General features: G+C 31.4%; 1 protein-coding gene across 9 annotated transcripts in view; it reads left to right on the forward strand.

Moving 5' to 3' along the window:
- Window positions 1–11,932, forward strand: part of LOC106078248 (uncharacterized) — a 58,034-nt gene extending 46,102 nt beyond the window's left edge. For 5 of the 9 annotated variants that reach the window (XM_056020214.1, XM_056020219.1, XM_056020220.1 and 2 more), the window contains 9 exons: window positions 2,671–2,789; window positions 3,744–3,830; window positions 4,649–4,720; window positions 5,030–5,217; window positions 5,850–5,873; window positions 6,698–6,892; window positions 8,284–8,409; window positions 9,263–9,421; window positions 9,899–11,932. In XM_056020214.1, coding sequence (XP_055876189.1) covers window positions 2,671–2,789; window positions 3,744–3,830; window positions 4,649–4,720; window positions 5,030–5,217; window positions 5,850–5,873; window positions 6,698–6,892; window positions 8,284–8,409; window positions 9,263–9,421; window positions 9,899–9,933 — 1,005 coding nt within the window. In that variant the 3' untranslated portion in view covers window positions 9,934–11,932. The remainder of the gene's footprint in view (window positions 1–2,670; window positions 2,790–3,743; window positions 3,831–4,648; window positions 4,721–5,029; window positions 5,218–5,849; window positions 5,874–6,697; window positions 6,893–8,283; window positions 8,410–9,262; window positions 9,422–9,898) is intronic. The other 4 variants (XM_056020217.1, XM_056020221.1, XM_056020215.1 and 1 more) reach the window with 4 other exon arrangements.
- Window positions 11,933–12,901: the final 969 nt, after the last annotated feature.

Consider the following 12,901-nt stretch of genomic DNA (forward strand, 5'->3'; position numbering starts at 1 on the left):
TTATATCAGCTCACTCAGTCTGGTCAAAGTTTTTAACACGCTATTTCTCCAAAACCTAGTCTCGGATCAATTATTTATTGTACCTAACAAAAAATAAATCAATTTTTTAAAAATTAAACCAATCAGTCTATTAATTATTGTACATTAATTTTTTTCGTCTGAAACCGAAAGAGAGATTATAGAGCTATGTAGTTGTAAATGTGGTGTTCTTTCCTTTAGATAAGCAATGTTGTTTTTTTGGGGGGTATTTTAAAATTTTACTTTACCTACTTCTAACAAATCCTCCATTTTATTTGCGGGTAGGAGGGTGGTGTAGTCACTAAGCTTATTATTTGGCTGGTGATTTGTTGTTTCAATTAGGGTTCATTGTTTTATTATTGGCCTACTGCCCTCCCCTTCAACTGTTCTAGGTGCATGAAGTGTTAAATGCCCATTGAATGTATAAATAACCAACCCAATAGGCATGCAACACGTTAAACTTATTGACTTTGCTGGGTTCGCTATATTGTTGTATTTTTTTTCCTGTCAGTTTTGTAAGGTACAAGTTACTTATGTTTGACTGAGTCTGCCAAAGTGCCGAGCTTTTATAAGAAAAAAAAACATGTCCAATTGGCCTTTAAGAGTGTTAGATTTCTTTTCAATGTGTACAAGCGCTTGTATGTGTATGTTTATGTGTTGCTGATAAGACCTACAGTTGTTTATGCTACCCCATTTAGTCCTATTTCGAGTTTCTTTTACCTTTGGAAACCTGTCCTGCACTCTCGCTTCCAATCGTAGCAGGATCCTATCTCGCCAGAGCAGTTTTGCGCCTGAATGCTAGAAATTGAAACATGATAGAAAGGCGGAGAGTTACCACAATGCTGTCAAGGAAATGTTTTTAACATAAAATCGTTTTGGCCTTTAGTGATAATTTTCCTCCTTTGCTGAAACCAATTTCTAAACGTCTCATTATGTTCGTTAATATCAATGGAACTATAACCCAGTTAACATGGCCGACACAATACGGAGAACGTGTTCAGGAAGGGGAGGTACACAACGCATTGTTTCAAACAAGATTTGCTGCTACAGCTACGTACCTGTCAAGTTGTTGGCTTCTATCGTTTTCTGTCATGTTTATTTAATTGACATATGTAACTTTCATCGCTTACAGCTTTAAATCTAATTAGTATTTAATTTTAATTACTAATTAAATTAATAGTGTTTAAATCTTGATATACATGGGGTCCACCGGGGGAGAGAGAGAGAGGGGTTTTCTGGGCTTCTCGGCATGTTAAAAACAACAACATTGTGTCAGGTTCACTCTACCTGTCTATCACTAGTATTTCTTCAAGGTGCCACATTTTTTCTTGCTTAATGTTATAATATATCTTTGACCCATACAGTTAAGATCTGACACCATCATGCCAGAGTTGAGCTACATTCTAGTAGTTAAGAAGCCCCAATGTATACAGGAGAAATAAATCCAAAGATCTATTATACAGAGTTCTCTATGTGAAACAAACATTTTATTCAACTTTATGAATAACTGTTGTAGACAAAGACTACACGTAGGTTTGGAAATTATTTCTTCTTCGTGCTCGATTTGTCATGTTGGAGAATTCAGATCAGTAATCCTATGTCTTGGTGGTTTCAAGATCAGGCAGCTCTCCATATAGTTTTTCTTCTATATGATGGTTTCTGAGCCAGTGTCTTGTTCGGGTCTATCGATATAGTTTGGGAAATGACTTCAAGTCATGTACAGTCACGCTGAAAGGGATTTAATTGTGTTTGCTTAAATCGACGTTCTAAAAATTTAAACTTCAGTTTCCGAAAATGCAGCTCTTCTTCTTAGAAATTACAAACGTTGCTTTTTAAGAAAAAAAAATTCTATAAATATCCGTGTTAACAAGGTATTTTATGTAAAATGGGGCGTTACACTTTACGAAGTCGTCTGTCTGATTACTGTAACCCATAATTACTCATTCCATGCTTTAATGGCACTTTGAAAATAAAAAAGAATAGGTACTTAGCATTTGTCCTAGCATAAATCGTAATAAATAGGATTTTATCTTTGTGTGTTTCTGATTATTTTACTAGACTACATTATCATTATGATTTCGTATTTGTGATTAAGTGTTTTGTCTATTGGGTCTATTATTAGTCTTCTGTCCCTCGAGTGTCTCTAAGTGTAGTGATTTTACTAATGGCACTCTAGTGAAATATATTAGAGTATTCATTTGTGATAGACTAAACATAACGGTTTTATTTAGAGTTTGAATTGAGGAATGCGATGATGGAAATTCATATTCAAACTCTGTTGTATGTTCTTGTTTGGTAGTTTTAAAAATGTCGCATTTAAAATGTCATCTAAAAGATCAATACCGTGACCTGTGCATGCCTTGATTTTGTTTTCCATTCGCTTCTTGCATCTGATGTTTTATTTAATCAGTATTTCACAATCTTTCTGTCTTGTTTGATACGTTTGAGTGAATCTACATACCTAGGACTTCATTACGTCCATGTATTTCAGTTTTAAATTGTTGATTAGGCCTACTCTAATAACTCTAGCATGGTCTTCAACTTTATAACACTAAATATTAATTCCGCTAGTAGAGCTTTAAAAAATAAATAATGTTGTATGTAAACAAATAAATAAAATAGTTTATACTTTTAACTGATTGTTCTAAATAGCAAGAGGAACCCGAGGAACAAAAAATACCAGACCAACTTCTCAACACGATGTTGAAGTCTGCTAAAGGTGGCGGCCCTAAGCCTTTTTCTTATGGCATAGACCTGTCAGAGCTGAAAAAGTAAGTTGACATTTCAAATAAGCAGTGATGTTTTAAATGCACATCACTAGCCTATATATGATCCAACATTTTAGAATAGACCATACTATCATAGAGATCTAGTCTAGTATCACAAGGATTAGATCTATATAGATCTAGAATCTAGATAGAAATCTACTAGACTAGATCTAGGTATGTACATGTGCCTAAAAAACAGCGCTTGTGACGCGTTGAAAAATAGCTCTCTAAATTTCTGCACACGGTAGTCTACATATTGGTATCGAAATATCATGTCTTATTTTGTTTTGGTACCAGTACTACGCAGTAGTTATCTTATCAACGTCACTATTGTTAGCAGTCAGTATTAGTATAGATATAGGCCTATGCCTATACTGTATAGATCTAGGTATAATTTTTAAAAAATGCCTATCTGTACGAAATATATTCCTGTATTAAGTTTTTGTTTTAAATTTGACTTTTTAAACGTAGCATATTGGATTTAGATTTTGTTCTGTCTGGTCACATGATATGCACTCTGGACTGTTGCCTTGAATGTCTCAGGTTCAAACCCTGCCTGGTGCCCGCCCCCCCCCACACACACACACACACTTTTACCCTAGCCATCCTGGCAGGAGGTTTGAGTTAAAATATAATAAACTTCAACTCTGCAGGAGGTCTGAGCTAAAATATAATAAACTTCAACTCTGCAGGAGGTTTGAGCTAAAATATAATAAACTTCAACTCTGAAGGTACATTTGAAACATGTAAACCAAACCAACCAAACATCATCATCAACAAACGAATGCTCAAATTACTATGGAAGATAGGTCTTAGATATTTCAAGACTATATGTAACATCTTTTGTCATTAGAGATTTTTTAGAAAAGTTTTAGACTAAAATTTCATCCAGTAATATTATATTAAAAGCATTCAAATACTTAAGAATGAACTATCTAATATCAATTCTGTGAATAGGAAAATGGGACCGCCTACAGCACCGAAACCAAGGAAAGGACAAGAAAACTACCAACAAGATGAATCCTATGAGCCACCTAGACCTGGGTGAGTCTTGTGATAGTACAAACTTTGACTAAAGTTATTTCATGTTGGCACAAACTTAAACGAGACCCTAACGAAAAAAAAAAAAAAAAAAAAGTTTATTATACATACGTATATAATTTTGAGAAAGAATAAGAGTACCTACTCTAAATTTAGAAACTAATAAAATAATTAGCCCACTAAACTATAATCGCTTCCTGGTTGATTGAAATAAAAGACAGATTATGGCTAAAGTTGTACCATATCCCTTATCATCATATTCTTTAATAAACTGTTATTCCTTACAAAGAAAAAAGATTTTTAAATGTGAGGTATAACCATAAAACATGTATAATGGCAATGTCTTCAATACCAAAGATTAAGGATGAGTACAGTGTTTCACATGACTACGCAAATCTAGTTGCGACATACATAGTTTTCCACTTGTAACAATTTTTCATATCCATATAAAATGTATTATTCTCTCATTAACAGTTTGAATAAGACTTTACACTGTGTTTCATCTTTTTATTTTTTCTGCTTGTTTAGCCATATTGGAATTTTCAAAAAATACATACTCTAATTTAGTTTTTGTACATTAAAACCTTCTATCTATGTTTGGCTGCCTCAAAAGATCTGTGAATTCAAAGTGAAAAACACTCTCTCCAATGCAATAATAAATACATTTGTTTGAGATTTTGATTGTCTGTTATGTGACTTCTTAAAATTGTGCCATTCAACTGCAACTATGCTGTTAGACAAGTTGAGTTGTAACAAGTAAATCGAATGCTAAAAAATTGATAAAATTATTTTCTTTTCTCTCTTTTTTTTTTTTGGTCTAGACCTCCAAAGAAACCTGCAGGTCAAGTTCAGTCGGATTATTTCTTAAATAGACAAGATGATGATACACCCAGGTACAGACTAAGACATCTATTAAGTTATGAAACAACTCTTTGTGCATTACCCACTAGCGACTACCTGATATTTTTATGAAGCACTCACTACTGAAATAAATTCTGCAACATTGATAACTATAAGATTGTGAGAGTACAAAGTGGGGCATAACGAATGATCATTTTAACATTGGCATTGTTTTTTGTTTTCTGTCATACTGAAACAAAACAAATGACTTTATTAATTTCTAATGTCAATTACTTTAAATTATCACAATTTTTTTTTTAAATAAAAGTTACATTTGTGAAATCAATTTTTTGACTTGTCAGCTCTAGAGTTCCAAAAAAACCAGCAGGCCAGGTACAAACAGATTATTTCCTTAATCGTGATGAAGGACCCCGTGCAGAGATAGATGAGTCATCATTACGAGTAAATATGGGCACTGACCCTAAAAAACAGAGCAAGTCATTTAAAGTATTACAGTGGATGACGGAAACTGAACAGGATGATCCTGAAGGTTTGTTTGAACACATTTTTTAAACAGTATGTTTCATGAGAGTTATTTGTGCTTCCTGTGGAGCAGGACTTAGGTTCAATAGAAAATATCCAAGGCTCTAAATATTAAGGTAAGCATGGTGGCTGAGTGGTAAAGTGCTTGGCTTCTGAACCGAGGTTCCAGGTTTAAATCCTGGTGAAGACTGGGATTTTTAATTTCAGGATTTTTGGGCACCTCTGAGTCCACCCAGTTCTAATGGATACCGACACTAGTTGGGGAAAAGTAAAGGCGGTTGGTCATTGTGCTGGCCACATGACACCCTCATAAACCAGTCTACTTACTTACTTCAAATATTAATGTCATTCCTTTCCTTTTTTTTTCACTTAGTATCATTTTTTTTCCTTCAGTAAACAGGGCTCAGATATTTATAGTTAAATTTATCTTATTTTATCTTACCTACATTGGTCTTATAACTAAAAATACAAATCTCAAATCAACAACCAAGCCTACTTATATTTATTTACACACTACCAATTATTTAAACAAAAAGTTTCTACCAATAATTTTTTGGTGAAAGAATGTTCTTAAATATGTTAAGTAAAGGTAATAAAACTTTCTAGATCGAAAGCTTATCATGAGTAGTATTCTTTCAGGCAAGCAAGCTTCTGCCAATAAAGGTGATGTATTGTGTGGAGTATCAAGTTTTAGTAGATGCTATTGTCGATTTGGCTTTTAGTGTGTGATGTATGATAGATACTTTTGTTGTTGTTTTGTGAAAATTTGTTTCTGGCTTTTGAAAATAAACAAAACATTTTGTTTAAAGTATTGTTAAGAGGACTATTGAATTAAAGCTTATACTAGAAATACTTTCCGTAATAACATATTTATTATTTGGAATATATAATATTCAGCCATATTTTGATCTACTTATATTTAAAACCTTGTACTTACTCTACATACAGAGTGAACAGAAGGATGTGGGAAACATAATTTCATGTTCTAGCTTAAGCAAACATTTAGTCAGTTATACTAAGAGAACTATATCTAGATTAAACAATTCTATATTATTGAGAAGCATGATTAGAAGACAGTTGTGGATTTTTTATTTATTTTTGGAATGTTAGATTCATTTTAGGTTTCATAAATTGTCTCAGATACATCAAATACATAGTTCATAAATTGTTTTGTGGCATCGTGCATCCATATACTTTCATCATAGATATGTTTCAATACATATCAAGGCATCTCATTTTAAATATACACAAATAAATTGCCATAATACCTTGAGGTCAATGGGTAGGCCTTCTCAAGGTTTAGAAATAATCTTAAAAGTTTATAAATAAGCATTTTTCAGTTTCCAGTACCGGTATCTAAAAACTAGATAAGTAATCTTTTTTACTGTATGCATTGAGATTATATTTGACCATTATTGTGCAATAGTGATCTTTACTAAACTAAATTTAGTTTTTTCATGAAGCAACCCATTCTCTGATACAATTAGATCTTGCCAATGCCCCTAAGCCAAAGAGAACAAAAGATCCAGAAAGACGGCACAATGCTGAAGATGATGAAATGAGGTTTACTGGGCTTCATTCTAAAGCAGACATCCCCTCCAAAGCCTTTGGCCTGCTCAGGAAGATATCTACTGAAGATACTCCAACTTATACACCAAATGGAAACAACACACTTGACACTGGTGCGTGCTGATTCATTTCACTAATAACTTGTAGCCTGGCTTTTTATCTAGATCAAACAAAAAGTGACCAATAAAAAGTTGTTTTTTTTAACTATGGGTAGAGCTATTTGTAAATAATGATCTAAGATGTTATTTTATATAATATGCATTAATATTAGTATAATACTATTTAGTGTAAGGGTATTATTTGTTGTATTTACAATGCAACATTCACATTCTGATGTACAGACTGCATATTGCATTAGGAGACAGCAATCAAAGTTCCATCATTTAACAAATATTGTCAATGATACTTTGTTTTATGCTTTGATCAAACTGTGAACTTTGAATGTTTATTTTTAAACTGCATGTTTCACTTGTCTTGGAATTTCAATTTAATGCACTTGTGTTGTTTGACATACATACTACAGTCAGTGATTGGTTTGTCATTTATTGAAGATAGAATATTGGAATTATGAACCAAATATATGTAACTACTGGTTCTTATTTACATGAATTTTACCAAAGAAAAACTTTTAGGTTCCACCTTAAACAATGTAATAAACAAAGCATAATTTAAATTTCTTTTGTAATTTAAATCACTACAGCCATTAATTAGCTAACTATTTTTAGACTTTAATTTTGTCAATTTTAGCAGATAAGGGATATGGTGGTCAGATTGTAATGCAGTTGCAATGGAAACCAAAGTGCTTTATTTTATATTTGCCTCTTGGTTCATGAGGTTGGAAAGGGGAACTTTGCACCTTGTTTTCTTTTATAAGTTCTCTTTTAATCATCTGTGTATCAGGACACACAAATACACTTAAAACATATAGACTTAAAGCAAAAATGTTAAGTCTGACTTCACATAAAACTGTGTCCAAAAACAAATCTATAAGCCTTTTAAGAAATGTCTTCAAGTTTAATCAATAGGCAAAGAAATTTGTCAGCTCCTCCAATTCTTTTCAAATATAACACCAAAATAAAAATTTGGAACAAGAATGTTACCAGATATTTGCATATTGATGATTGATTGATTGATTAATTGGCCTATTGTGTATTGTTGTTAGTTCTGAAACAAAACTTCTTATTTTCTATTAATTTAATTTATGCGCAGTGGGTACTAATTATCAATACCGGTTAGTGAAATAATAAAGAGGAACAGCCTATCATTTAACTGTGAACAGAAGGGAATGTAAGCTATCTTTTTTTAATGAGTGTATGAGAAATAAATGGTGGCTAAAACTTAGCAAGTCTAGATTACATGTTCACACACAATGTTGTATGTATTAACACTTTAATATATAGGCCTAAGTCCATGTATTAATTCTTTTCAGTTAGCTTATCTGTACCTCGTGGTACTTGTCTGAATAACACATTAACCTTTGTTTCTAACCATGCACACTGTACAGGAGACACTAACGAAGAGACTGTAGGAAACTATGATGAAACATCCATAAGGTACAAAGGCAAGAGCATTCCCTCCCCTTCATTTAGAGTGCTGCAGACATGGGCAGAACATGATCCCAATCCAGATAGTAAGTTTTTGTGATCAGCTGGCAGAGAACTTTTATTTTTAAATCAGTTTGAACTAATAGACAATCTAATTATTTTTTTTAGCAATTCCTCATTGCATACTAGAATTTGTTTTAATGTAATAATCTTTTTTTTCTAAGATACATTTACATTTTTATTACCGGTATGCATAAGTTGTCAAAGCCATACATGTTAAAAGAAAATATAAATTAGGTCTATAAAACAATACAAAATGTGCCAGTCACCTGATACAGTACTTCATAAAAAAAAAGTAGGTTTAACATTTAATTTAATGATTTTTTTTAAATTCTTTAATTATTAAGTTATAATAATAACATCATGGTCTGATTATCATCATCATATAAAATTATCATGAATAAAAATGAACTTTATGAAAATTTAATAAACACATTTTCATTTAGATGTGTAAAGGAAATAAAATATTGAAATATTTATTTATTAAAATCTAAATATAAATTTAATGTCACACAAACTACATATATACTTGTATCTATGTTCTGATCATTCATGCAACAGCATTTATAAGCCATGCATGATGGGAACTAGCATTTTGATTAAATGTGGTATAAACCATCACAGTCATATTAACGATCTGTCACTCTTTCATATTGCTTTTAAGTATTTAGTAAGAATGCAGTAATAGTTTTAAAATAACAAAAATGCATACAAGAGATTTGTATATGTAGTTTGCTACTTACAACTTTTCTTGTGCTGTATATGAGGCTTTATTCTCATTAAGTTTACATGAATAAAAAAAAATAATCAGTAAGTCAATGATATTCAAAAATTGAAAAGTGTTTAGTTATTTGGCTATTGCATGTTTCGTCTTGCTAGTAAAAACATCCAAGAGAGAAGAAGAGGAGGAAGATGGATTACCCGAGACCTTGAACAGTGAAGAGATGGTAGACAGGCGTTACAAAGGAGGCAACATCCCATCCAAAGTTTTTAAACATTTACAAAAGACAGTTGGTGATGAGGGAGTAGAAGCACAAGGTTTGATCATTTATTTCTTTTTATTTATTTGTTTCATTAAGTTTAAGCCTTACTGCGAATGCATAAGCCATTCTTTAAAGGAAATATGTTCAACTTCAGTAGCTTCCCATAACACCACTGCAGAATAGCATTCCAATTTGATATCTTTTTTTTGTTCTATTGCTTTTGTTTTATGCTATAGCATGTCAGTGTGCTCCAGTCTATCTCTTTAGTGGACATGTTGAGGGAGGGGGTATCTGAGAGGTTTCCTTTCTGCCTATTGGCTCTCAGCAAGTACAACTCAGCTCTAGTCAAATACCAATTAAAACTACTATGTCTTTATTGGTATTTAAACTCAAGTCCTTTGTTAGGTAGCCAAGCAGTTTATGCCATTCAGCTACACATCCCACATTTTCAAATACAAAAAAATATTATAAAAAGTTGGATTAGAATCATTTTCAGAATGAAGAAGAAGAAGATTTTCATTTTGTGTTGCAGGACATACAGGAAGTGCTGCAATCTCTGATTTCTAAAACCTGAACAAAGTGCATTGCTCACTGCCATTGTAAAGCTGAACAACTTCTCTGTGTGAAATAATAGTTTGGTAGAGTAATTTATTACATATTTTAATTGCTTGACATGTTTGATCAAATATGTCTTATAATGCAAACATTTATTGTTTAGCTAATAAACATTGGTCAACATTATTAATATGTGATTTTTTTTATGTGTTATCAAAAAAAAAAGTTGTTTTATTTTGGTCATCTAAATCTAGTTGCTTTCATCTTGTTATTAATAAAGTAGGCTACATATATACAGATATGCAATTTCGCTGATAATTTTTTAGTATGTTTTAGTAATCTTTTATGCAAAGTTTTTGTTGCTGTATATATTGTGGATCTTCAAGGTTTGAAGATTTTTTTTCTTGTGTTAAGAAACCCACAGCTTATTAAAAAGAATGATTTCACTTCTGTCAATGTTAACCTGGTACAGTGCAATATTTAAAACATAAATGAAAGTTGATCAAACCCTGTAATAGTTCATTGAGAGAATGGATTGACCTACTTCTTGTATAATGCTGTATACAGAATCTTTCATGTGTGTGATTTTTATTTGATTTTTTTAAAGTTTGGTGATAACTTTTTATATAATGTAAATATGTGTTCCTGCCATCCAGTTCAACAATGATATTGTCTTGTTCTGTACTTATTACTTATTTCAATATTTGACAGTTTAGCAAAAATATTCAGGCATCATATGAATGAAATGAAAGTTTAATTGTACCAATAAAGCATTTTCAAATTTGGTTAAATGATTAGTCTTCTTCAAATATTGTGCTGATGAAGCCAACTGTGAATATTTCAAAATTAATGAAAACAAAATTTTATTTAAATGTTCTTTTTTAACAAACTTTGTGAACCTAAATTAGAACAGTATACTTCTTTGGGGAGGGGGAGAAGGAGGCAATGGCTGAGTGGTTAAGTGCTTGGCTTCTGAATCTGGAGTCCTGGGTTCAAATCTCGATGAAGACTGGGATTTTGAATTTCAGTATTTTTCGGATGCCCCTGATTCCATCCAACTCTTAATGGGTACCTGACTTTAATTGGGTAACGTAAAGGTGGTTGGTTGTTGAGCTGGCCACTTGACACCCTGCTCATTAACCACTGGCCAAAGAAACAGATGACCTTAACATCATCTGCCCAATAGATCGCAAGGTTTGAAAGGGGAACTTTATTTTTTTAAATTGTATACTTCTTCAGAAATGTTGCCTTCTTTAATCATTATAATATGGGTTTTTACTTTTCATACAATGAAACAGTCATCCTTTTGTCTTTTTGTATACTTGTAAAGATAAACAGTTTTGAAATTAATTTATTATTTGTTGGCTGAATACAAATTCAGTAAAGAGGGAAATCACTTTAAAAGCATACAAAAAAAAAAACTGATTTGTCATTCACAGTTCTCTGACTAATGTCACTTAAACTTTTTTATTAGAAATACTTGATAATTTTTTGTATTTCGAAAGTTAAAAAAAGCAACATATATTAAAAAATTACTATGTATAATGCAAGTGCACCAATAAAATAACGGGGCTTTTGTGAACTTGCTAAGTTTACAGTATTTCATCTATTTCATGAATTGGATTACAGTGGACTGAATTTCATCAAATTCTCACTGAATTTTATATAGCTAGGTGCAGTGTGCTGCAATGCTTATAAGTCTTTTGTATCTTATTTTATACATTTTCTAACCTGGTGAAATAAAGTCATGATTTCAAAAGCTATGATGTCAACTCTAACAAAACTTGTATGCTGTTTAATAACTGATATGTACAGAATGTGTTCTTGTTTAAGCATTTCATTTGTTCTTGTTACCAAATTCAATATGTGTGATAGAACTATTAATATATGTTCAAGTAGAAAGTAAAGTGCCTTTTTTTCTTACTTCTTTTTTTGTCTCTCATTATAGATAAGATAGTAAGATAGTTAATTAAGAGTATAAATAAACTTTTTTATTATGAAAATATTTAAACATATTTGTTGATCTTTTATTTCATTAGTCTTCCAGTTTGTTTCTTTGGTTATGATAATTTCTATGCAAATTATTCACAACCAAACAAACAACAGAAAGATGTTTAGGACATATTAATCTTTTTTTTTTTGAATTAATTTTGCCATATACTATAACGAAACTGTATAGTAGCCAGCAGCTATTTGTGTGATGCCAAGCACAAGTATCTCTGGTATTAGAAGCTTCAAAACCTTGAACAATTTAGCACTGTTTAATGAAAAAGTTCAATGGTAAGCTGTTGAGTCTGTTGAATGAAAGACTTTCTTCTTGACAATGCAGTCATTTAGAGTAAGGCTAGAGTGTGATGATACCATTACTTTATGATGCTGTTATACAAACAAAATCCACTACAATAATATAAAAAGTAATTTTAAAAGTAGTTACTTATAAATAGGTGTATACCTTAATAGCATACTCTAGAACTAGACCAAATCTAGAACTTCATAAACAATTTACTCTAAATATATTTTCAAGTTGTATAATTTACTAACTAATTAATTAAAAAATCTTTTGAAGAAATATACTCTAAATATTTTAGGATTCGGTAAGATATTAGCAAATGTAATCAACTTCTTTTGTGTTGGTTTTGTTTGTTTTCTTTTGGAAATAAATGTAGATGTTTGTTAAAAAAAAAGATTATTCAGAGATTGCTTTTTTTTTTTTTATTGTTTTTGTTTTTATTTTCAATAATGATGATGAAAGCCATGTGAACCCCCATTCTTTTGTTACAAAGCTTATATAAACTCACTGTGATGATCACATATGCCGGGGATTATATTATCAAACTTGACAATTCAATGAAATGAAGAAAGAAACATCTCTCTGTATTTTCTTCAAACTTCTTTAATAGCTTCTTCAACTTTCACATCAAATTAACTTCTTAATTCAATAACAACTTGACACTTCATAAATAAAACTTAAAGATACATA

The sequence above is a fragment of the Biomphalaria glabrata genome, chromosome 2 (assembly GCF_947242115.1).
Source record: "Biomphalaria glabrata chromosome 2, xgBioGlab47.1, whole genome shotgun sequence".
Classification (NCBI taxonomy): domain Eukaryota; kingdom Metazoa; phylum Mollusca; class Gastropoda; family Planorbidae; genus Biomphalaria; species Biomphalaria glabrata.